The 27,360-nt window shown below is 44.9% G+C and overlaps 1 protein-coding gene across 1 annotated transcript in view; it reads right to left on the bottom strand.

Annotated features, from left to right (window-relative positions):
• SHISA4 (shisa family member 4) overlaps window positions 1-23,177 on the bottom strand; it is an 83,765-nt gene extending 60,588 nt beyond the window's left edge. The window contains exon 1 of the mRNA XM_040424210.1: window positions 23,011-23,177. Within this exon, the coding sequence (XP_040280144.1) occupies window positions 23,011-23,068 (58 nt within the window). The 5' untranslated portion in view covers window positions 23,069-23,177. The remainder of the gene's footprint in view (window positions 1-23,010) is intronic.
• Window positions 23,178-27,360: the final 4,183 nt, after the last annotated feature.

The following is a 27,360-nucleotide window of genomic DNA, read 5'->3' as shown; positions in this document are numbered from 1 at the left end:
TCCCATGTGGATGTAGCATATAGAAAAAAAGAGAAGTATACCAACATAACACCAAAAAGGCAAATATTAGGATATTATAGGGGTATCTAATTTTTTATTTAAAGTTCCCAAAAAGCCACTAAATAAAAAATAAATAAAAATAAAGTTCAGATCCAAAATTCACAAGGTATTCGGCCAATGTTTCCATAGCCATTGCTCTGGTCCTTCCTGCTATGATTAGTTTACATGACTGCAGCAATGGTGACCAAGGCAGCCGGGGATTGGCTGCAGTGGTCATGTGGGGTATGCTGCCATATCACCGCTGCAGCCATGTAAACACAGACCTGAGCGATGGGGCATTAACTAGTGAGTATAGGATTTTATTTTATTTTAGCATATTTAGTGGCATTGTGCAACTTGTTAAAAATATTGGAAAACCCTTTTAAAAATTCTATTGCTGTCTATGTCAGGAAGTGTGCGCCTCGTATTGGTCAGTACCTCTCGACCTTTACCATGTCAGTTTTTGAACATGCAGGCGCTGAATACAGATATGCATATACCACAATTTTGACAAAATAGTAAGAAAAACTGTCATTAGAGTAAAATATATTGCATGTCTGGCATGTCTGTGGAGCTTAAGCTGTAATCTCTCTAAAATGATAAAGGCAGACCTAACCGTACAGGAACGAAAGACTGCGAAACATAAAAATGTTTTAAGTAACGTCCAGTTTTGCATCCAGTGTTTTTCCATTTTTTATCAGGCAGAAGAATTAAAGGAAACATTAAAGAAAATTTTACTAAACAAATGAACGCTATGGTCCACACTAAATGATGAAGGTAGCTGGTAGAAATTTGAGACAAATGTGTTACATGGTGCACGGCAGAATGCACGTCCTGCTCCTATTACCCATAATAAAGAAAATAATCGCTCCCTATACACAACCGTATTTACATCATCTCCTGCAAACGGGTTTAATTAGGGTGCATTTACAGGAGACGTTTTTGACGTCAAAAGCAGATGATTTCAATTTGCTTCATCTGTATAAGCTGTGTGGTCAAAAACCACATAGCAGAAGCATCTACAATTATGCCATGGTTTTTTATGGTGTTTTGATTGCACAGCCAAAAACGCCTCATGCAAAAACATCCTTAGACATAAATATTGCAACCATTCACTGTACACATAAATAATAGCATTACAATACTATACTGCAATATATAAAACTGTTTATCTAAATTGTTTCACCATACACTGTAAAAACAAAAAAACTGCCACATACCGTACACACAAATAATTTAACTATATAATGCACACATCAATAATGCTGCCATATCTTTTAAACATGAATATTAGTTCCACATGCTGTAAACAAGCTATGCAAATGAGCTGTTAACAAGCTCTGCCTCTAATGCCACCAGATGAAAGGCAGCTCTCCTTTAAGTCAATGTTTTACCTTTTAGGGCTCTTTCACACTTGTGTTGTCCGGATCCGTCGTGCACTCCATTTGCCGGAGGTGCCCATCGGATCCGTAACACCGCAAGTGAACTGAAAGCATTTGAAGACGGATCCGTCTTCAAAATGCGTTCAGTGTTACTATGGCACCCAGGACGCTATTAAAGTCCTGGCTGCCATAGTAGTAGTGGGGAGCAGTATACTTACCATCCGTGCGGCTCCCGGGGCGCTCCAGAATGACGTCAGAACGCCCCATGCGCATGGATGACGTGATCCATGCGACACGTAATCCATGAGCGTGGGGCGCCCCGGGTGCCGCACGGACGGTAAGTATACTGCTCCCCCGCTCCCCACTACACTTTACCATGGCAAACAGGACTTTAGTGTCCTGGCAGCCATGGTAACCATTCAGAAAAAGCTAAACGTCGTTTAGCTTAAGGCCGGATCCGGATTAATGCCTTTCAATGGGCATTAATTCCGGATCCGGCCTTGCGGCAAGTGTTCAGGATTTTTGACTGGAGCAAAAAGCGCAGCATGCTGCGGTATTTTCTCCGGCCAAAAAACGTTCCGTTCCGGAACTGAAGACATCCTGATGCATCCTGAATGGATTTCTCTCCATTCAGAATGCATGGGGATAATCCTGATCAGGATTCTTCCGGCATAGAGCCCCGACGACGGAACTCTATGCCGGAACACAACAACGCAAGTGTGAAAGAGCCCTTAAATAGGCCTTGAGACATGACTTGGATAATAAATAAGTCAGCATCTCATTTGCAGACAGCTATTTCAGGCTGATGCCTCCTCATCAGAGCAGAGCCTAGAGTACTGGCTTAACTAGGTGAGGGGCCTAAGTCAGGATTTGGGGGATACTATATCTCCTTATGGATAGTGTCTAAACAGCGTGAAAAGTCTTATAGGCTGGCCAACAGTCCTCTGGAATTCTGGGACTTATAGGATAGCTGCCTTACATCTGGTAGCATTAGAGGCAGAGCTTGTTAACAGCTCACTTGTATACCCTCTTGCCACAATTCCAGAGGAGCATTGCCTGGCTTGTAAGACTCCTCACACTGTTTAAGGCGCTCTCCATAAGGAGATACTGTATTCCCCGAATCCACATGCTGTATTCACTGATAACGCTGCCATTATTTACGTATCACCAACATTTTTCTCTGCCTATTAAAACCAGTTAGCAACACATTCTTTTTTCTATTCTGTTTTTTTTTCCTGATTACAGATTTTATTAACCACCTCAGCCCCTATGGCTTAAACACCCTGAAAGACCAGGCCACTTTTTACACTTCTGACCTACACTACTTTCACCGTTTATTGCTCGGTCATGCAACTTACCACCCAAATGAATTTTACCTCCTTTTCTTCTCACTAATAGAGCTTTCATTTGGTGGTATTTCATTGCTGCTGACATTTTTACTTTTTTTGTTATTAATCGAAATTTAACGATTTTTTTGCAAAAAAATGCAATTTTTCACTTTCAGTTGTAAAATTTTGCAAAAAAAACGAGATCCACATATAAATTTTGCTCTAAATTTATTGTTCTACATGTCTGATAAAAAAAAAAATGGTTTGGGTAAAAGTTATAGCGTTTACAAACAATGGTACAAAAATGTGAATTTCCGCTTTTTGAAGCAGCTTTGACTTTCTGAGCACCTGTCATGTTTCCTGAGGTTCTACAATGGCCAGACAGTACAAACACCCCACAAATGACCCCATTTCGGAAAGTAGACACCCCAAGGTATTCGCTGATGGGCATAGTGAGTTCATGGAAGTTTTTATTTTTTGTCACAAGTTAGTGGAATATGAGACTTTGTATGAAAAAAAAATAAAAATAAAAAAAAATCATCATTTTCCACTAACTTGTGACAAAAAATAAAAAATTCTAGGAACTTGCCATGCCCCTCACGGAATACCTTGGGGTGTCTTCTTTCCAAAATGGGGTCACTTGTGGGGTAGTTATACTGCCCTGGCATTTTCCAGGGGCCCAAATGTGTGGTAAGTAGGTAAATGACCTGTGAAATCCGAAAGGTGCTCTTTGGAATATGGGCCCCTTTGCCCACCTAGGCTGCAAAAAAGTGTCACACATGTGGTATCTCCGTATTCAGGAGAAGTTGGGGAATGTGTTTTGGGGTGTCATTTTACATATACCCATGCTGGGTGAGAGAAATATCTTGGCAAAAGACAACTTTTCCCATTTTTTTATACAAAGTTGGCATTTGACCAAGATATTTATCTCACCCAGCATGGGTATATGTAAAATGACACCCCAAAACACATTCCCCAACTTCTCCTGAATACGGAGATACCACATGTGTGACACTTTTTTGCAGCCTAGGTGGGCAAAGGGGCCCAAATTCCTTTTAGGAGGGCATTTTTAGACATTTGGATACCAGACTTCTTCTCACGCTTTGGGGCCCCTAAAATGCCAGGGCAGTATAAATACCCCACAAGTGACCCCATTTTGGAAAGAAGACACCCCAAGGTATTTAATGAGGGGCATGGCGAGTTCATAGAAAAAAAAAAATTTTGGCACAAGTTAGCGGAAATTGATTTTTATTTTTTTTTTTCTCACAAAGTCTCCCTTTCCGCTAACTTGGGACAAAAATTTCAATCTTTCATGGACTCAATAAGCCCCTCAGCAAATACCTTGGGGTGTCTTCTTTCCAAATTGGGGTCATTTGTGGGGTGTTTGTACTGCCCTGGCATTTGAGGGTCTCCGCAATCATTACATGTATGCCCAGCATTAGGAGTTTCTGCTATTCTCCTTATATTGAGCATACGGGTAATGAGATTTTTTTTTTCCGTTCAGCCTCTGGGCTGAAAGAAAAAAATGAACGGCACAGATTTCTTCATTCGCATCGATCAATGTGGATGAAAAAATCTCTGCCAAAAAAAGAAAAAGGAGGGGAAAGGCGTCTGCCAGGACATAGGAGCTCCGCCCAACATCCATACCCACTTAGCTCGTATGCCCTGGCAAACCAGATTTCTCCATTCCCATCAATCGATGTGGATGAATAAATCATTGCCGGGATTATTTTTTTTTATATATATATATATATATATATATATATATATATATATATATATATATATATATATATATATATACATATATATACATATATACAAAGTGTTTGCCAAAGCATAGGAACACTGCCACCTCCTCAGCTCATATGCCTCGGCAAACGTATCTTTTACTGCAGAGGAGAAATCTCGTCTTGCAGCGCCGCATACACCGACTTGCGTGTAATCTGACAGCAGCGCAATGCTTCTGTCAGAATGCACATCAGTGCTGCAGCTAGTCGATCGGTTGGTCCACCTGAAAGGTAAAAAAAAACTAAGAAAAAACCAGGCCGCAACGCAATAAATTTATTAACTTCAGAACAGAACATATTAACTTTTTTTAACTTTTTTAACTGAACGTTAACTTTTTTACTTACCGGTAATTTTTTTTTTGTTTAGTTTTTTTTACCTTTATAGAACAAACCTCTCCTTCCCCATGGGACAATGTGCAAAGCGCAAATCGCCCAAAGATGTGGCGAAGTACGTTATGCACTTTATCCCAGGTGAAAGGAGAGGTTTGCAGCAGCTGTGAGTAAAAGGGCCCTAATAGCCCTGTGTGCCTGTCCTGTGAGATGCAATCCCTATGCTAGGTGTACCTGTGTGTGGTACTTCCGGAAACACTCTCCTAAGCATAGGGCAGGGTGGTCAGGACAGTCAGGACAGAAATAGCGGGTGTCACGCCTTATTCCACTCCTGCTACAGACACGACATTTTTTTCGGGGTGGCGGTTGGGTTGAGGTACCAGCAACGACACTGGGGAAATGTCGCTCGTGTAGACTGCTAACTACACTGGTGGATGGGGCCACGGAACCTCCTGGGTAAAGGAGGTTCTCGATGATCTCTTCCTGGAATTTGAGGAAGGATCGTGTTCTCCCAGCCTTACTGTAGAGAACAAAACTATTATACAGCGCCAATTGAATTAAATATACAGACACCTTCTTATACCAGCGTCTGGTTCTGCGGGAAACTAAATAGGGAGCCAACATCTGGTCATTGAAGTCCACCCCTCCCATGAGCGCATTATAGTCGTGGACTGAGAGGGGCTTTTCAATGACACGGGTTGCCCTTTCAATTTGGATTGTCGTGTCTGCGTGAATGGAGGAGAGCATGTAAACGTCACGCTTGTCTCTCCATTTCACCGCGAGCAGTTCTTCATTACACAAGGCAGCCCTCTCCCCCCTTGCAAGACGGGTGGTAACGAGCCGTTGGGGGAAGCCCACGCGACTAGTTCGCGCGGTGCCACAGGCGCAAATCCGTTCTAGAAACAAATGCCTAAAGAGGGCCACACTTGTGTAAAAATTGTCCACATAAAGATGGTACCCCTTGCCGAATAAGAGTGACACCAAGTCCCAGACTGTCTTCCCACTGCTCCCCAGGTAGTCAGGGCAACCGACCGGCTCCAGGGTCTGATCTTTTCCCTCATAGATCCGAAATTTGTGGGTATAGCCTGTGGCCCTTTCACAGAGCTTATACAATTTGACCCCATACCGGGCACGCTTGCTTGGGATGTATTGTTTGAAGCCAAGGCGCCCGGTAAAATGTATTAGGGACTCGTCTACGCAGATGTTTTGCTCAGGGGTATACAAATCTGCAAATTTCTGGTTGAAATGGTCTATGAGGGGCCGAATTTTGTGGAGCCGGTCAAAAGCTGGGTGGCCTCTGGGACGGGAGGTGGTGTTGTCGCTAAAATGCAGAAAACGCAGGATGGTCTCAAATCGTGTCCTGGACATAGCAGCAGAGAACATGGGCATGTGATGAATCGGGTTCGTGGACCAATATGACCGCAATTCATGCTTTTTAGTTAGACCCATGTTGAGGAGAAGGCCCAGAAAAATTTTAAGTTCGGAAACTTGGACTGGTTTCCACCGGAAAGGCTGGGCATAATAGCTTCCCGGGTTTGCGGTTATAAATTGTGTGGCATACCGGTTTGTCTCTGCCACGACTAAGTCCAAGAGCTCCGCAGTCAAGAACAGCTCAAAAAATCCCAGGGCCGAACCGATTTGAGCCGTCTTAACCCGAACTCCAGACTGGGCGGTGAAAGGGGGAACTACTGGTGCGGCTGAAGTTGGTGACTGCCAATCAGGGTTTGCCAGCACCTCAGGGATTCTTGGGGCTCTACGGGCCTGTCTGTGCGGTGGCTGCGACGGGGTAACTACTGCACGTGCCACCGTACCAGCTTCAACTGCCCTTCTGGTGCTCGCTACTTCACCAGGTTGTACGGCAGTGCTGGTACTAGGTCCAGGAAGGGCTGCGCTGCTGGTGTATGCCTCACCACGTGATCCGGCAGCGACAGCCCCACTCTGCTGCTCTTGAAGCGGATCCTGCGCAACCTGTGGTCTAGCGACACGGGGCCAGGTACGCCTGGTGCTATCAGGGACCTCCACCTCCTCGTCCGAACTTTGGGTCAGAGAGCCACTGCTTTCCACAGGTTCATATTCTGACCCGCTAGATTCGTCAGATGAGGGTTCCCATTCCTCATCCGACTGGGTCAGAATCCTGTAGGCCTCTTCAGAAGAATACCCCCTGTTTGACATTTTGGACTACTAAATTTAGGGGTATTCCCTGAGACTACCCAAGAAAAAAAAAGCAAACCTGTCTTACAAAGGGGAGGCTAGCGAAGTACCGGAGGCCGCTGCGGTTGATAAAAAATATCAAAACTGATTTTTTTATCGCCGCAGTGCGTGTAAAATGAATGTGCAGTGATCAAAAAAAAAAATATTTTTGTCACTGCGGTGGGGCGGGCGTGGGTGAACGCACGTGTGGGCGACCGATCAGGCCTGATCGGGCAAACACTGCGTTTTGGGTGGAGGGCGAGCTAAGGTGACACTAATACAATTATAGATCTGACCGTGATCAGTTTTGATCACTTACAGATACTATAAAAGTACAAATGCTGATTAGCGATACGCTAATCAGCGAATAAAAGTGACTGCGGTGCGGTGGGCTGGGCGCTAACTGACGCTAACTACCTAACCAAGGGGCCTAAACTATCCCTAAAACCTAACAGCCAATACTAGTGAAAAAAAAAAAGTGACAGTTTACACTGATCACTTTTTGTCTTTCACTAGTGATTGACAGGGGCGATCAAAGGGGTGATCAAAGGGTTAACTGGGGTGCAGGGGGGTGATCTGGGGCTAAGGTGTAGTGTTGGTGCTACTCACTGTGAAGTCTGCTCCTCTGCTGGATCCAACCGACGAAAAGGACCAGCAGAGGAGCAGAGAAGCCATATAACAGATCATATTTACTAATATGATCTGTTATATGGCTTGTGATTGGATTTTTTAAAAATCAGCAACCTGCCAGCGACGATCATTGGCTGGCAGGTTGCTGATGCAATTGTCCTTGAACTTTTGCCGGCCCGTGATGCGCATGCGCGGGCCGGCTGTGACCGAAATCTCGCGTCTCGCGAGAGGATGAGCCGGCGCGTCCACTCGGAATGAATCAACCACCTCCAGGACGCGTCTGTGCGTACATCGGTCCGGAGGTGGTTAATTTACTGAACATGATTATGGGAGCAGTCATTTTGCCTGAGCTGGTCTTAACAGCATTAATTGCTTTACGGCAATCACATGGGCCACAGACACAATGGACAGGAGGGGACCCTATTGACTTCTATGGGATAGTTTTTTAGGCATGCTGTGACCTGTGCAGAGTACATTGTACAAGGAAGGAATAGATCAGATCTGACAATCGCCTACTGCAATTGGTGGATCCTGTCTTATCTATACACAGAGGTGATATCACTACAGGCAGGATTTTAGAATGAGTTAACTGCAGTAAAGTGATCTGTACAAACCAAGAAGTGGCACCAATTATAAGACAAAGTGGCAATAGCAAATCTGCAGGATTTTATGGTTTCTGTTTCACCTAACAGTCACATTAAAATTGGAAAACCCTACCAAAAAGTCACTTTTTTATTGTAGATTTTGTGTGTCTGCAGTAAATCTTTTTGGCGCACAACTAAGGAAACACAATTGCATTTTTAACCCCTTAGTGACATGATTAATTTTAGCCTTAAGGACCAATAATATTTTTCCCCTTTGTGTTCCAGCAGTCATAAATAATTCACTGTTAGTGGATAAAATATCAAGACGGTATAAGTCTCTTGTATAACTAATATTCTCACAGTGGAAAGAGGCGTTCAAAAATATATTCTGCATTAAGTTCTAAATAAATAAAAAGTGGGGATATGTATATTGGAAACCCTCAAAAATTATAATGAACAACGTGACACTTGATCGCTAAAGGGCATCCAAAGTAAGGTAGAGGACTGTGATGTAATCATATAAGTCATGTCTTTCCTATAAATTTGGAGGCCACTATACCAGTATAAAGCCAATCAAGTGTCAGATGTATCGCACGGCCGTCCAGTATTGACCAAGGACCTGATTGCGACTAGCTAATTGTCACGGGTATAAGCCGTGCAGACACAAAACTGTACAATGGGTAGGTAGTATACAGAGACCGAGGTGTGGGAGGATATTAGTAAGTGTCCAGCTCTAGCTGAGGTAAGTCCAGCTCTAAGGGCACTGACATCAATGTAAAGTGGTCTCTCTGGGAATAGCAGTTACATAGGAACTGTGACTGACCCAAGACGCCAACCAACCCAAACCCTAACTATCTGCCCCATTTAGCTAGAACTCCCACATATATAGCGTCTAGGCAAAGGTTTGATGCGTTTAATCACTAAGAATCATCAGGAGCGGCTTTCAGTGCACGGGGTGAATAAGAAAAGCGCTGTCACACTGATTGTGTGTGGCAGCGTGTCCCGCGCTAGGATGGCCGTGAAGCGGTCGCCTAGAATGCCGGTGTATATATAGGGGAAGAGACACACCCCCGGAAGGCAAGGCAGACGTGCGGCCAATGGGAGCCCGGGAAGGTGGAACCCTCTGCTCGTTAACTCCCCGGCATACCAGCAAACGCACATAAGTCGCCCGCCCTCCTCTCTATAAACAAATTGAGGAGTAAGAAAGATAGAAAGAGGATCCCTAGCAAGGACAAAGTATCAATTAAGGAACAGGACAAGGTAAGTATAAGGCTACTTTCACACTAGCGTTCGGGTGTCCGCTCGTGCGCACCGTTTGAAGGGGCTCACGAGCGGACCCGAACGCATCCGTCTGGCCCCAATGCATTCTCAGTGGAGGCGGATCCACTGAGAATGCATCCGCCTGCCAGCGTTCAGCCTCCGCTCCGCTCAGCGAGCGGACACCTGAACGCTGCTTGCAGCGTTCGGGTGTCCGCCTGGCCGTGCGGAGGCGAGCGGATCCGTCCAGACTTACAATGTAAGTCAATGGGGACGGATCCGCTTGAAGATGACACAATATGGCTCAATCTTCAAGCGGATCCGTTCCCCATTGACTTTCAATGTAAAGTCTGAACGGATCCGCTCAGACAACTTTCACACTTAGAAAATTTTAAAGTTTTAATGCAGACGCATCCGTTCAGAACGGATGCGAACGCCTGCATTATCGGAGCGGATCCGTCTGATGAAACATCAGACGGATCCGCTCCGAACGCTAGTGTGAAAGTAGCCTAAGTTAAAATAACCAAAGAAGATTACTCATAACATCAAATCAATAAAAATAAAAGCGTAAATAGTACCAGTAGGCTGATGGCATACAAAAGTGTTCTGGATAAATATGAAATAATGTAACACTGTGTCAAAACAATAAGACAAAATGTTGAAACATACACTTCCGCACATAAAGAAAAAACAGGCCAGTTGAAAGCGTGACTGTACACAAAGTGGTTTGTTAGTCAATAAAACACGCATAGGAAATATAGTCATTTAATCTTAGGGGACGGACAGTGCCCAACCTAAATGTCCACTGGTATTCTTTTTGGAGGACCCGTTGGTCAAAGTCACCTCCCCTCGGAGACTGTCTCAATTCCCTGAAACAGAATAGATTGAACATCACCGGAATGATGTATATTGATGTGACATGCAATTGGCAAAATTGGATCAGTTTTGGACCGCTTCTGAGAGCCCTGAACGGATCTCAGAAACGGAAAGCCAAAATGCTAGTGTGAAAGTAGACTTACCAACATTCGCTTGCATGCACACGCGAGTCCCTTCTAAACCCCAGAAGAAGGCAAATGTAGGATGAACAGATTCGCTTGAAAGCAACGTTTGATGAGGCCAATGGGCTGGTCCAAAATATCCTTTGTAAACACTGGGGTATTTTTAAATCGGATACCGATGTTGAACACTTAGTGGTGGATTGTCCAGCCATTACTTTTCGCCGGGGTTGTAATATGAAGGATCGGCTAGTTCACAGCTTCTTCCAGACCCCGCGTCCAAATACTTGGCTGGTGAACTCGACACAGGGGACTTTTCGCTACAGTGGTTGTGTTGCATGTGACTCCATCAAGCCGGGACGTACCGTCACCAGCACAACCACTTCACAAAAGGATCTGATGTTGAAGGACCTTGAACTGCAGATCCTCTGGCCTGGTCTATTTGGGCACTTGTACCACCCGGGAATTCCGCCGCAGATTTGGTGAGCATCTGAATGATGTTAGGAAGAAGGCGGATACACCAATCGCATGTCACATCAATATACATCATTCCGGTGATGTTCAATCTATTCTGTTTCAGGGAATTGAGACAGTCTCCGAGGGGAGGTGACTTTGACCAACGGGTCCTCCAAAAAGAGTCCCAGTGGACATTTAGGTTGGGCACTGTCCATCCCCTAAGATTAAATGACCATATTTCCTATGAGTGTTTTATTGACTAACAAACCACTTTGTGTACAGTCACGCTTTCAACCGGCCTGTTTTTTCTTTATGTGCGGAAGTGTATGTTTCAACATTTTGTCTTATTGTTTTGACACAGTGTTACATTATTTCATATTTATCCAGAACACTTTTGTATGCCATCAGCCTACTGGTACTATTTACGCTTTTATTTTTATTGATTTGATGTTATAAATAATCTTCTTTGGTCATTTTAACTTATACTTACCTTGTCCTGTTCCTTAATTGATACTTTGTCCTTGCTAGGGATCCTCTTTCTAACTTTCTCCCTCCTCAATTTGTTTATAGAGAGGAGGGCGGGCGACTTATGTGCGGTTGCTGGTATGCCGGGGAGTTAACGAGCAGAGGGTTCCACCTTCCCGGGCTCCCATTGGCCGCACGTCTGCCTTGCCTTCCGGGGGTGTGTCTCTTCCCCTATATATACACCGGCATTCTAGGCGACCGCTTCACGGCCATCCTAGCGCGGGACACGCTGCCACACACAATCAGTGTGACAGCGCTTTTCTTATTCACCCCGTGCACTGAAAGCCGCTCCTGATGATTCTTAGTGATTAAACGCATCAAACCTTTGCCTAGACGCTATATATGTGGGAGTTCTAGCTAAATGGGGCAGATAGTTAGGGTTTGGGTTGGTTGGCGTCTTGGGTCAGTCACAGTTCCTATGTAACTGCTATTCCCAGAGAGACCACTTTACATTGATGTCAGTGCCCTTAGAGCTGGACTTACCTCAGCTAGAGCTGGACACTTACTAATATCCTCCCACACCTCGGTCTCTGTATACTACCTACCCATTGTACAGTTTTGTGTCTGCACGGCTTATACCCGTGACAATTTGCTAGTCACAATCAGGTCCTTGGTCAATACTGGACGGCCGTGCGATACATATGACACTTGATTGGCTTTATACTGGTATAGTGGCCTCCAAATTTATAGGAAAGACATGACTTATATGCTCACAGTCCTCTGCCTTAGGCCTCTTTCACACGGCCGTTTTTTTTTTTTCCGTTTTGCGGGCCGTTTTTTGCGGTCCGTATACGGAACCATTCATTTCAATGGTTCCGCAAAAAAAACGGAATGTGTTCCGTATGCATTCCGTTTCCGTATTTCCGTTTTTCCATTCCGTTTAAAGATAGAACATGTCCTATATTTGGCCGCAAATCACGTTCTGTTGCTCCATTAAGGTCTATGGGTCCTCAAAAAAACGGAATGCATACGGAAATGCATCCGTATGTCTTCCGTATCCGTTCAGTTTTTTGCGGAACCATCTATTGAAAATGTTATGCCCAGCCCAATTTTTTCTATGAAATTACTGTATACTGTATTTGCCATACGGAAAAACGGAACGGAAAAACGGAACGGAAACAAAAAACGGAACAACGGATCCGTTTAAAATGGACCGCAAAACACTGAAAAAGACATACTGTCATGTGAAAGAGGCCCTACTTTGAATGCCATTTAGCGATCAAGTGTCCCTTTGTTCATTATACTTTGAGGGTTTCCAATATACACATCCATATTTTTTTTATTTTATTTAGAACTTAAGAATATATTTTTTAACGCTTCTTTCAACCAAGAGAATTCCAGTACTCATAACTTTTACATTTTTTATTTTGCAGGATTAGTTGTAGGTTTTTCAGGAACCATTTTGGGGTATATATCATATATTAAATAACTTTTATTATTTTATTTTTAGGGGGAAAAATAAAAAAAAACTGCAAATTTTAACAATTTTGTGGAATTTATTCATGGATTTCACTTTATTTACGGCTTTCATTATGTGGGTCCATACAGTGACTATAATGCTTTTTTTTTTTTTTACCATTTTTCCTTTCCCCCTGCAGTCTGTCAGCTCTGCAACTGCGCCCTTATTCTCCTCCAGACTGACAGGCGGGCTGGCGGCTGCTTTAGCTGCTCATATCTCTGGTTTGGGCATTCCAAGCTTTCAAACAATACAAGAATGACAACAATATCTTCAGTTCATAGGAGGATATCACTGTTAGGCTACATTCACACGTCAGTATTTTTCTATAATCCGATTTTCTGTCCGTTTTTTGCGGATCCGTTGTTCCTGAAAATGTTTCCGTATGTCATCCGTTTTTTGCGGATCCGCAAAAAACGGAAACATGTATAAATTTCAATAAGCAAATAAAGTTGTTTGGATTTCTTGAAAAAAATAAATAAAAATAAAATGTAAAATGTAATTTCCACGAACGGATTTCGTATAAAACGGATGACATACGGAATGACATCCGTATGTCTTCCGTTTTTTGCGGATCCATTGACTTTGTATTGTACCAGGATCCGATTTTTCAGGAAAAGAATAGGACATGTTTTATATTTAAACGGACATGCGGAACGGAACAACGGAAACGGACAGCACACATTGTGCTGTCCGTTTTTTTCCCAGGACCCATTGAAAATAAATGGGTCCAGATCTGGTCCAGAGCTGTTCCAGAAAAAACGGAACAGATCAGGAAAGAAAAAACGGACGTGTGAATGGACCCTTAGAAGTCGGGATGCAGAGAATGCGGCTGCAAGTGAAAGTAAAAGCAGGTTTTACCCACAATTATTCCTGACTCAATTTCTGTGATATCTCAAGTTTAGCTTTGACTAATGAGGTCATGTAGTTTTGTATGAAAGCCTGGAACACCAGCTTTCAAACAAGAGCAGTTGCATGCTTCTAGCTGCTACCATTCAGGAGATAGCAGCTAAAGCAGTCCTCCCCCCCACCCCCTTCCACTATTGCCCAAGCCCAGCTCAGGCAGACAGTTACCGTAAGTACTTTTCCCCCAGCACGGACAGAATAGTTGGGTGGTTAAATATAGATATTGTCATGGAAAATTAAAAATAACATCAAATTCTTTAAAAATATGTAAAATAAAAACTTCATTCCCTTTAGGCCCCATTTTTGGGATGCATCCGATCCCAATCTGATTCCAATTACTCCATGAACAAGCGTTTCCTCGTTCATTAGGTAAATGGCAGCAGTTTTAGGCTGGTTTCACACGGGTGTTGCGGAAAAAAATGCGGGTGCGTTGCGGGAACATGCGCGATTTTTCCGAGCGCGTGCAAAACATTGTAATGCGTTTTGCATGCGCGTGGGAAAAATCGGCATGTTTGGTACCCAAACCCGATCTTCACAGAAGTTCGGGTTTAGGTTAGGTGTTCTGTAGATTGTATTATTTTCCCTTATAACATGGTTATAAGGGAAAATAATAGCATTCTTAATACAGAATGCATAGTACAATAGGGCTGGAGGGGTTAAAAAACTAAAAAACTATTTAACTCCCCTTAATCCACTTGTTCGCGCAGCCCAGCATCTCTTCTGTCTTCTTTCTTCAGGACTTGGGTAAAGGACCTGTGGAGACGTCTCTGCGCTCATCACATGGTCCATCACATGATCCATCACCATGGTGATGGATTATGTGATGGACCATGTTATGAGCGCAGTGACGTCACCACAGGTCCTTTACCTCACAGATGAAGGCAGAAGAGAAGCCGGGCTGCGCGAACAAGTGGATTAAGGGGAGTTAAAATTTTTTTTTTTTTTAACCCCTCCAGAACTATTGTACTATGCATTCTGTTTTAAGAATGCTATTATTTTCCCTTATAACCATGTTATAAGGGAAAATAATGATGATCGGGTCCCCATCCCGATCATCTCCTAGCAACTGTGCGTGAAAAATCGCACCGTATCCGCACTTGCTTGCGATTTTCATGCAGCCCCATTCACTTCTATGGGGCCTGCGTTGCGTGAAAAATGCACAAAATAGAACATGCGATTTTCACGCAACGCACAAATGATGCGTGAAAATTACCGCTCATGTGAACAGCCCCATAGAAATGAATGGGTCCGGATTCAGTGCGGGTGCAATGCGTTCACTCCACGCATTGCACCCACGCGGAAATCTCGCCCGTGTGAAAGAGGCCTTACATTGCCAGCTCACCACTAATGAGCGTTCATACCAATGCCTTTTCACGATTATCTTCAGGTGCAATATAAGCTTTACCTATACACGGAGGTGATCTCATTACAGGCAGGATTAGAGTGACCGATAAGCAGGTAACTGTAGTAAACTGATCTGTACAGTCCAAAAAGTGTCACCTATTATTGGCTTATTGACCAGTGCGAAAAATACAGGATTTTATGGTTTTTATAAAAATATAGATATTGACATGGAAAATTAAAAATGTTAGTCATTTTCTGAAGATACATTACTTTTAAAGCAATGCCCTCATATACTGTATACATAGGTAATACCACCATATGCTTTATATGTATATCTTTTATATGTAAAAATCTGAAAGTAGACTCATTTTGCAGGTTGTTCCAAATTAGAAGCAGACAGGGCCAACACAAGAAGGCGAGGTCAGCAAACTGTTAGCCATATACATATTGGTGGTCAAAGCAACACAGGGGTAGATGGAGACTTGGGGATAATGCTAAAGAGAGAGAGGGGTAATATTGTATTTCACAGTAGTCACATAAGTAAGATCTAGTGTATAAAGAAATGTTCTATATCTATCTGAATGGGAGATTTATAAAGGGGTAGTCTGAGATTTTTATACTAATGGCCTACAGTATCCTCAGGATAGGTCATTAATATCAGATCAGAGGGGGTCAGACTCCTGGACCCCCTGCTGTTCAGCTCTTACAAAGCACAGCCACTATCCAATGGATAGCGCTAAGCTTGGTAAGCCGTGAGGAGGCCTCCTCAAATAGCTTATCAGCGGGATCCCAGATGTCCCCCCCCCCCCCAACCAACAATCCAACAATGACCTATCATGAAAATAGGTTATTAATGTCAGAATCTCCCTTTAACATCATAGGGTATGCAGAGGTATCTCCCAAGAATGAGAACCATCTAGCCAGTGTCATGTATTGGAAGTTTCTACCTATGAGTCAAGATTTTACTTTTCAGCAACCCTTGGAATTTGAAAATGAAATATAGCCAGACCATCACCTGTTTTGGGTTTCTTACCCCTCGTCAGTAAGGAGTAGTATTCTTGCTGGCTCAGCGAGATACCTTGGAAGCAGCTTAGGCAGGGTGCTGAATGTCCTTAAAGAAACCAGTACTGTGTGGAGATTTACTGGAAGCACTGGAGACTTACTGGCAATGCTCCATGGAAAAGAATATGCAAAGAGGTATATCCCAAGAGAACTCTCTCACCAGCGCCACCTATGATGCAAGATACGAATTTCCAACAAGCCTTGAGAATGACAAGGGCATAGAGCTAGGCTATATATCTTTGCATATTCGTTTCCCATGGAGTACTCTAGTAAATCTTCATATAGGGAGATTCAGCACCCCGCCTAAGCCACATAATACAGTAGTAAGAAGTGTAAATATTTGGGGGAATATGAGTTGGGGCAGGTCTGATGAGCCAGTTAGCAGCTTGCAGTGGACTTGTATTCAAGGTTGGCATGGTGTGTTGTCGTCAGGTCACAGCAGAGGTCTCAGGAGGGAGCCAGTCCACCAAAGCCTATCTGTGATGGAGACAGAAACTCCAACATGCAGCCATGGGATAAGTTTTAAGATACTTAGGGTTCTGAGAAATGTCCCATGCTGTGGTGGACCACTTAGGAGTTGCAAAGTTCTTGTAAGTTGTCTGGCTGCTGGAGGAGGGTGTGGAACAGGTTACAAGCTGGGGCACCACACTGTAACAAGCTATGGTTTATTCACACAGGTCAAATCATGTTTTTTTTTTGCCTCAGTTATTACAGAATCATATACAGTCGTGGCCAAAAGTTTTGAGAATTACATAAATATTTTGAAATTGCTGTTTAAGTTTTTATAATAGCAATTTGCATATACTCCAGAATGTTATGAAGAGTGATCAGATGAATTGCATAGTCCTTCTTTGCCATGAAAATTAACTTAATCCCAAAAAAAAACTTCCACTGCATTTCATTGCTGTCATTAAAGGACCTGCTGAGATCATTTCAGTAATCGTCTTGTTAACTCAGGTGAGAATGTTGACGAGCACAAGGCTGGAGATCATTATGTCAGGCTGATTGGGTTCAAATGGCAGACTTGACATGTTAAAAGGAGGGTGATGCTTGAATTCATTGTTTTTCCATTGTTAACCATGGTGACCTGCAAAGAAACGCGTGCAGCCATCATTGCGTTGCATAAAAATGGCTTCACAGGCAAGGATATTGTGGCTACTAAGATTGCACCTCAATCAACAATTTATAGGATCATCTTCAAGGAAAGAGGTTCAATTCTTGTTAAGAAGGCTTCAGGGCGTCCAAGAAAGTCCAGCAAGCGCCAGGATCGTCTCCTAAAGAGGATTCAGCTGCGGGATCGGAGTGCCACCAGTGCAGAGCTTGCTCAGGAATGGCAGCAGGCAGGTGTGAGCGCATCTGCACGCACAGTGAGGCGAAGACTTTTTTGAAGATGGCATGGTGTCAAGAAGGCCAGCAAAGAAGCCACTTCTCTCCAAAAAAAACATCAGGGACAGATTGATCTTCTGCAGAAAGTATGGTGAATGGACTGCTGAGGACTGGGGCAAAGTCATATTCTCCGATGAAGCCTCTTTCCGATTGTTTGGGGCATCTGGAAAAAGGCTTGTCCGGAGAAGAAAAGGTGAGCGCTACCATCAGTCCTGTGTCATGCCAACAGTAAAGCATCCTTAGACCATTCATGTGTGGGGTTGCTTCTCATCCAAGGGAGTGGGCTCACTCACAATTTTGCCCAAAAACACAGCCATGAATAAAGAATGGTATCAAAACACCCTCCAACAGCAACTTCTTCCAACAATCCAACAACAATTTGGTGAACAATGCATTTTCCAGCACGATGGAGCACCGTGCCATAAGGCAAAAGGGATAACTAAGTGGCTCGGGGACCAAAACGTTGACATTTTGGGTCCATGGCCTGGAAACTCCCCAGATCTTAATCCCATTGAGAAGTTGTGGTCAATCCTCAAGAGGCGGGTGGACAAACAAAAACCCACTAATTCTGACAAACTCCAAGAAGTGATTATGAAAGAATGGGTTGCTATCAGTCAGGAATTGGCCCAGAAGTTGATTGAGAGCATGCCCAGTCGAATTGCAGAGGTCCTGAAAAAGAAGGGCTAACACTGCAAATACTGACTCTTTGCATAAATGTCATGTAATTGTCGATAAAAGCCTTTGAAACGTATGAAGTGCGTGTAATTATATTTCACTACATCACAGAAACAACTGAAACAAAGATCTAAAAGCAGTTTAGCAGCAAACTTTGTGAAAACTAATATTTGTGTCATTCTCAAAACTTTTGGCCACGACTGTAGATGGCAACTTACTGCAATTACGGCGACAATTGTTTGCAACATGTAACTATACGCTGGGGCAGAAAAATGGTGTGGTAGCCCTGTGGAGAAGAGGGGAGGCAACTTCTGTGGGGAATATCAAAGACATACTGGGAGGGAACTTATTGAGTCCTAGTGGGGACAGCGTGATGATGAAGTCTGTAAAGCGCTGCGGAATAAATCTGCGATATATAAGTGAGTGAGTAAAATAAAATGTGTCCCACTGGTCTAGATTTACTAATCCTATAGTTGGTGTAAACTGCGCCAGATTTAGCGCAGTGGCTCAGGCTGAATAATAACTTGGTGCTGGGCTTTACACCTCTGAGTTCACATCTGCGTTGAGCTTTCCGTTCCTCTCATCCGTCAGAAGAACTGAAAAATGAAAAGTAACTGATCCGTCTTATTTTGAGCATCAGCTGTGTTCAGTTTGAATGAGGTGGTGACAGTTTTGTCAGACATCAGCTATTTTTGAAGGGACAAAAAGTCCTTCATGCAAAATGTAAAAAATATGATCTGTCAAAATAAGATGGATCAGTTACTTTTAATTTTTCTGATGGATCAGAAGAACAGAAAGCTAAACACAGAAGTTAATGAGCCCCAAGGCTAATTTCCGTCCGGATGCGTTTTGCTAAAAGACAACAGCCGGACTGAACCTTGACTCAATTCATTTCAATGGGTATATGCACATGTATGCAAAAATATGCATTGTTTTTCACTGACCATATTTCCGTTCGGGAAAAAAATCACAGCATGTTTATCCGTTTTTCTTGCAAGACTGGTCACTTCAAGTCAATGGGTTATTAAAAAAAATAAAAAACGGAACCACACAGGACTGTCCATTTTTTAATGCTGGTTGCTAGGAGATGTTGAGTGTTATCCTGCAGTTTTCATTCATGCGAGTGAAAAATGCATCAGAAACAGACTACATCCACGTAGAAAACGTAAAGGGGAACTAAAGCCAGAATACAGGTAACATACACACCAACAAAACGTAACAATCTGCTTCTATGCCTGTTGTTATTTGCTCTTATGTCAGATATAAAAAAAAGAACATGAAAAATGCAATATAAAGGCAGTACATTGTTGTCTCAGGCTGCAGCCATGTCTCCTACCCCCCCCTCCCCCTTTCCCGGTCATGCTGGTGCATGCAAGGCAGGAATTTTAGGAGGAGGGGGCTGGGTTTAGGCTGGATAACTTGTCACACACAGCAAAAGTGGCCATTTTGTTGGAAGGAATCTCCTAGTTAGTACTAGTACAAACAGATTTGGTTACCACCACATGGAGCTGTAATAGAAACTTCAGTGTACTAAATATACCAGATAAACCTCGTTCCCTCTCAAATATATCCCAGACAGGGGTTTGTAGCAACAGTCCGTGAGAGAAAATGTCTGTTCTGATGGAAACCTTCCCCACCTGTCAGCGCGTTAGGCTACTTTCACACTCGTGTTTTATGCAGATCCGTCTAGTATCTGCACAGACGGGATCCGCACGAATAATGCAAACGCCAGTGTGAAAGTAGCCTAAGGCTGTTATTATGGGGCAACAGTGGACACTATAAGGAGGGAAATAAGAGGAGAGAACTACAACTCCTAGCATGTTCAGACTGTTGTTATAAAGCATCAGAGGTCATTACATGGAGAGGGATAATATTTGACACAGGAAACACTAAGCTCACAGCGTGCGCACACACAGTGACATCACTAAGGCTACTTTCACACCTGCGTTCAGGTGTCCGCTCGTGAGCTCCGTTTGAAGGGGCTCACGAGCGGTCCTGAACGCAGCCGTCCGGCCCCAATGCATTCTCAGTGGACGCGGATCCGCTGAGAATGCATCCGCCTGCCAGCGCTCAGCCTCCGATCCGCTCGGCGAGCGGACACCTGAATGCTGCTTGCAGCGTTCGGGTGTCCGCCTGGCCGTGCAGATCCGTCCAGACTTATAATGGAAGTCAATGGGGACGGATCCGCTTGAAGATGACACCATATGGCTCAATCTTCAAGCGGATCCGTCCCCCATTGACTTTCAATGTAAAGTCTGAACGGATCCGCTCAGGCTACTTTCAGACTACTTTCAGACGGATCCGCTCCGAACGCTAGTGTGAAAGTAGCCTAAGGCTACTTTCACACTTGCGCTTGGTGCGGATCAGTCATGGATCTGCACAGACGGATCTGTTCAGATAATACAACCGTCTGCATCCGTTCAGAATGGATCCGTTTGTATTATCTTTAACATAGCCAAGATGGATCAGTCTTGAATGGAGGATGGATCCGTTTTCTATTGTGCCAGATTGTGTCATAGAAAACTATGGCTCAGTTTCGTCAGATGGACACCAAAACGCTGCAAACGCTCCAAAGCGGAATGGTGGTGGAACGGAGGCAAACTGATGTATTCTGAGCAGATAATTTTCCATTCAGAATGCATTAGGGCAAAACTGATCCGTTTTGGACCGCTTGTGAGAGCCTGGAAACGGATCTCAGAAACGGAAAGCCAAAACGCCAGTGTGAAAGTAGCCTTAGGTCCTTGAAGGTCTATCATCACTTCTCTGTACTGCGGAGCTCTATCTCCATTAGTGCAAATCGAGCCTTCCATCATTGATCCAAAGTCTATTCGGTCAAACACTTAGATGTTAATGCTGCCTCCATACTCTTTCACAGTCTCCGAAGTCTGTTAAAGGGAAAGAAGCATTAAGCCCCGCCCCCTGGCCTAACTTCCTGTCTGTTTCTGAGCTCTGCTCCTGTACAGACTGGGTCTCCAACTAAACAAGGAGACCCTTTGCTGACTGCCGGATATCTGCCTAACTGCTTATTGCAGCAGTCTGTCCCATGACAACAGGACTACAGGCAGACTTTCCAGAGCTGGTTACGTTTCATTTTTTTTGGCCGTTTAACAGATTTGCAGAAAACACTGAAGCAAATATGGTCAGTTTTTCACTGACAGAGCTCAGACAAGTTCTGTACTGGACAATAAGACCAACTCTATACCAACTATTGGTTCTGTTGGATATAAATGCAGCCTCTTCTCAGCTGATGATCAAGCTTTGGTTTGTTCCTGATAATTGCCTGAAACATTGGTCCGTGTAAATGAGTTAGATAGACTTCTATGCCGGAATTGTGCCACAAGATGGGCATCTTAGGCCCCCATTCTAATAACACCCACCCTGTTTCCAAGCAAGTCTGGAAAAATTGTTTAGAAACATTAGGAGCTCCAAATTTTAACAATTTGCATCTATTTTTTTGACAGACTTTAGACGCAGACACGCCAGACATGAAAAGTGAAAAAAAAAAAGTCAAGTTTGCCTTGAAAATGATAGGAAAAAAACGGACACCGATCACGGACGCGGATGACAATCTTGTGTGCCTCCGTGTTTTTTCACTGACCCATTGACTTGAATTGGTCCGCGAACCATTGTCCGTGAAAAAAAATAGGACAGGAAACACTGATCACGGACGCGGATGACAAACGATGCATTTTCCGAGTTTTCAAAGGACCCATTGAAAGTCAATGGGTCCGCAGAAAACGAAACAACGGACACGGAACCCAACAACAGTCGTGTGCATGAGGCCTAACATTGTGAGGCGCGGCTGAAAAGTCACCATGGCGGTCTGGTCTAACAGGAGAAGAAGAGGAAAGAGAATATCTACATCAGAGAAGAGAGGTCACTGGACTTAGGAGGTATGTGGCGCTGTATTACCCTGTATGTTATGTTTTCCAAGTGTGTCTTTAAAGGGGTTATTCGCATTTTTTTTTTCGCACGACCGCTACCTTCTCTGCTCTGTTTACCTGCTCATCACTGCAAATGCTACGGCAAGCAGGTGAACAGAACAGAGGAAGCGGCTCTCATAGGAGCGCTGCCCTCTCTTCAAACAGCTGGGGGCACAGAGGGCATTACTACTATGGAGGGGGCACAGAGGGAATTACTAATGTGAAGGGGGCACAATGGGCATTTCTACTATGGAGGGGGCACAGACCCAGAGGGCATTACTACAATGAAGGGGGCAAAATGGGGATTTCTACTATGGAGGGGGCACAGTGGGCATTATTACCATAAAGTATAAATGATTTGGGGGGGGCAGAGAAAGGACCCTCCCCGGATGCCAAACACCCTAGGCACGCCACTGCCGGTGACCACTGTGCAGCCATATGTAGCACTGCTGTGGCCCACGGTTGGCTGCAGCAGTCACCCCAGGTGATGGTATGTGATAACAGCACTTTCTGTAACTACAGTGTTTAGTCCCATGTTGCAGGATCAGGGAGATAAGAACGGATACCTTTTGAAGGTGGTCCTTACAAGAATAGGATGTTGAGGATTATACACAGATAGTCGGATCCATCTAGAATGATTCCCCTCCTGGACTACTTCTACAGACACTGGGTGTGTGCCACACGGAGCCCCGGGGCTTTCACTCCATTCTACAATTACTACTGAAGTCTATAGACATAAATGAGAGGCTCACCGAAGGGTGCCACGGCAGATAGCACAATCCAGGCGGCTCCCAGGAGCGGCGCAGCCATCTTCTCTCTGCCACAAGACGAGGTATTTGCGGGCCTTCTTCAGGTCCGGATTGGATACGCTTGTGGTGTACTTGATGATGTATCGAGCAGTCACGTGACCTCTCTCTGCAATTCCGCCCCATTTTGTGAGGCGCTTGGGAGGATGTATTCATGTGGGAGCCTGCCTGATATGCCGGAGGCGGCATGCCGGAGTGTCAGCCCGAAATGACCCTGCCTCGGACACAGATATGTTTTTTGGGGGGGGGGTTCCAAAAATAGAGCTGTGAATGCACCTTGGTGAGTGGTTCACACATTTCTGCGGATTTGCCATAGGAGATGAGGCTAGGTGCGGATTTCTGCCTGGATTTTGGTATTCAGTTGCAATATAGGAACAGAATACCAGAATCTCCAGATCCGGCATGTGGCGGACGCCACTGGCGAAGAGGTATTTTGTCTTTCCTTTTTTCCAGAATGTGCAGAGCGGGTTCCTGCTGGATACAGATGTACACATATGGCTTCGGGTACTTTCACACTAGCGTTTTTGTTTTCCGGCATTGAGTTCCGTCCTAGGGGCTCAATACCGGAAAAGAACTGATCAGTTTTATCCTAATGCATTCTGAATGGAGAGCAATCCGTTCAGTATGCATCAGTTCAGTCCCTCTTACGGTATTTGGCCAGAGAAAATACCGCAGCATGCTGCAGTTTTTTCTCCGGCCAAAAATCCTGATATTGAAGTGGATTAGTGCCAGATCCAGCATTAAAGGGAATCTGTCAACAGAATCATCACCATTAAACTAAAACTATTGTTTTGCAGCACTTACTACCTCCTTTCCAGATGTGCTTTTCTTTCCTTGCTGCTTGGTTTCTATCTCGATAAAATCCACTTTATTCCTTATGCAAATGAGCTAGTAAGGTGCCCAGAGGGGCGTTATTTTTGTTCAAAGGCGCCCAGGAAAATGGCGCTGCTGGGGGCGTAGAGTATGAGCCAAGGAGAGGCGTGCTTGGGCTCTGCTGGAGGGCGGGCCTGGGCACTCAATGGCGGTGTTCCTGGGCGCAAGACAATAGTTTTAGTTTAATGGTGATGATTCTGGTGACAGATTCCCTTTAAGTGTTCCGGCAAAACTGATCCGGCTTTCCGGTCTGCGTATGCGCATACCTTTAAAAAGGCAAAAAATAATAATACCGGATCCGTTTTTCCAGATGACACCGGAGAGACGGATCCGGTATTTCAATGCATTTGTCAGATGGATCCGCATCCGGATCTATCTGACAAATGCCATCAGTTTGCGTCCAGCAGGCAGTTCCGGCGATGGAACTGCCTGCCGGAATCCTCTGCCACAAGTGTGAGAGTACCCTTAGGTAGGGATCGACCGATTATCGGTTTGGCCGATATTATCGGCCGATATTGAGGATTTTGAACGTTATCGGTATCGGCATCTATTTTGCCGATATACCGATAACGTATTGGGAACACAGAACGCGCTGCTCTCAGCGCGTTCTGTGTTCCCTCCGCAGCACAGGGGAGAAGGAAGCAGTGTCTCCTCCCCCTGTGATGCTGCGCCACCAATGAAGATGAGTCTTTCATTAATTCAAATACAGGAGGCGGGAGCTGGCTGCAGAATCACATAGCCGGCTCCCGACCGCTATGAACGGCAGCTGCGGTCCGCGGTAGTTAACGTCTTAGGTGCCGCGGATCGCAGCTACCGCTCATAGAGGTCGGGAGCCGGCTATGTGATTCTGCAGCCAGCTCCCAGCTCCTGTATGTGAAAGAGAGGTATCTTCATTGGTGGCGCAGTGCGCCCCCCCCCCAAGCCCCCCAGCATTAAAGGGAATCTGTCACTAGCAATGTTTTAAAATTTTTTTTTTCATGGATCCATGTTTAATAAAGTACCTTTTTTCCATCTGTGTTCTTCTTTTCCATGTCAGTCTTGTCCTTTCTTCTAAAAATCGATTCTTAGGATATGCAAATGACGCTGTAAGGAGCCCAGAGGGGCGTTTTTCTTTCTCCACGGTGCCCAGGAACGCCCCTCTGAAGTGCCGTGCCCGCCTAAATATGAAAACTACTAACGCCTCCATGTTTAGCTGAATCGCCTCCCAGAGGCGCGGCTAAGTCCTCAACATTCACCCCCCCCCCTCCTCCTCCTCAGCGCCGCGCTCTGCGAACACCCGATCCTCCTCTCGTCGGCGTCCCAAATCCTGCGCAGGCGCAGTGCCGGCGATTGCCTGCGCTCTGATAATACGGCTGAGGGCAACAGCTTCAACATCGTCACTGGGCTCGGCGCATGCCCAGTGACGATGTTGAAGCTGTTGCCCTCAGCCGTATTATCAGAGCGCAGGCAATCGCCGGCACTGCGCCTGCGCGGGATTTGGGACGCCGACGAGAGGAGGATCGGGTGTTCGCAGAGCGCGGCGCTGAGGAGGAGGAGGGGGGGTGTTGAGGACTTAGCCGCGCCTCTGGGAGGCGATTCAGCTAAACATGGAGGCGTTAGTAGTTTTCATATTTAGGCGGGCACGGCACTTCAGAGGGGCGTTCCTGGGCACCGTGGAGAAAGAAAAACGCCCCTCTGGGCTCCTTACAGCGTCATTTGCATATCCTAAGAATCGATTTTTAGAAGTAAGGACAAGACTGACATGGAAAAGAAGAACACAGATGGAAAAAAGGTACTTTATTAAACATGGATCCATGAAAAAAAATTTTTTAAACATTGCTAGTGACAGATTCCCTTTAATCATTGGTGGCGCAGTGCGCCCCCCACCCCAATAGTAAAAACATTGGTGGCGCAGTGCGCCCCCCCCCTCAAGCCCCCTAGTATTAGTCATTGGTGGCGCAGTGCGCCCCCCACCCCCATCCCAATAGTAAAAACATTGGTGGCGCAGTGGGCGGCAGCCCCCCCCCCCCCCGTTCTAATCTTTGGTGGCAGTGGCCACAGGATCCCCTCTCCCCTGCTCCTCCGATCGGAGCCCCAGCAGTGTAAGCCTGGGGCTCCGATCGGTTACCATGGCAGCCAGGACGCTATTGAAGCCCTGGCTGCCATAGTCGGCTCCATGCTGCTGTGTGCACAGGGCAGCAGGGAGAGTGCGAGATCCTATTCACTCTGATAGAGATCTATCAGGGTGAATAGGACAAGGGTTCTAGTCCCTAAGGGGGCTAAAAGTTAGAAAAAAAAAAAAAAAAAAACACAAAAATATTAAGTATAAATGAAAAAGATTTACAAAAAAAATAAAATACACGTTAACAATAAACATTAATTTTCAGCATATTTGTGTAGGAAATTTTTTTTTTTCCTCAAAAATAAAAATACCCAGAATATCGGTATAAATTATCGGCTATCGGCCTAAAAGTTGACAAATTATCGGTATCGGTCCTAAAAAATCAATATCGGTCGATCCCTACCCTTAGGCCTCTTTCACACGGGCGTTGCGGGAACACCCGTGATTTTTCCGCGCGAGTGCAAAACATTGTAATGCGTTTTGCACTCGCGTGAGAAAAATCGCGCATGTTTGGTACCCAAACCCGAACTTCTTCACAGAAGTTCGGGTTTGGGATCGGTGTTCTGTAGATTGTATTATTTTCCCTTATAACATGGTTAGGCTACTTTCACACTAGCGTTCGGGTGTCCGCTCGTGCGCACCGTTTGAAGGGGCTCACGAGCGGCCCCGAACGCATCCGTCTGGCCCCAATGCATTCTCAGTGGAGGCGGATCCACTGAGAATGCATCCGCCTGCCAGCGTTCAGCCTCCGCTCCGCTCAGTGAGCGGACACCTGAACGCTGCTTGCAGCGTTCGGGTGTCCGCCTGGCCGTGCGGAGGCGAGCGGATCCGTCCAGACTTACAATGTAAGTCAACGGGGGCGGATCCGCTTGAAGATGACACCATATGGCTCAATCTTCAAGCGGATCCGTTCCCCATTGACTTACAATGTAAAGTCTGAACGGATCCGCTCAGACAACTTTCACACTTAGAAAATTTTCTAAGTTTTAATGCAGACGCATCCGTTCTGAACGGATGCGAACGTCTGCATTATCGGAGCGGATCCGTCTGATGAAACATCAGACGGATCCGCTCCGAACGCTAGTGTGAAAGTAGCCTTATAAGGGAAAATAATATCATTCTGAATACAGGATGCATAGTAAAATAGCGCTGGAGGGGTTAAAAAAATAAAATAAAATTTAACTCACCTTAATCCACTTGCTCGCGCAGCCTGGCATCTCGTCTGTCTCCTTCTTTGCTGAACAAGACCTGTGGTGAGCATTCATTCCAGGACCTGTGCAATATTAACCTTGAAGCTTGAATAGGCTCCAAATTGGGTGATA

This window comes from Bufo bufo, chromosome 3 (genome assembly GCF_905171765.1).
Source record: "Bufo bufo chromosome 3, aBufBuf1.1, whole genome shotgun sequence".
Classification (NCBI taxonomy): Eukaryota; Metazoa; Chordata; class Amphibia; order Anura; family Bufonidae; genus Bufo; species Bufo bufo.
This window is presented reverse-complemented; position numbering and strand designations above follow the sequence as displayed.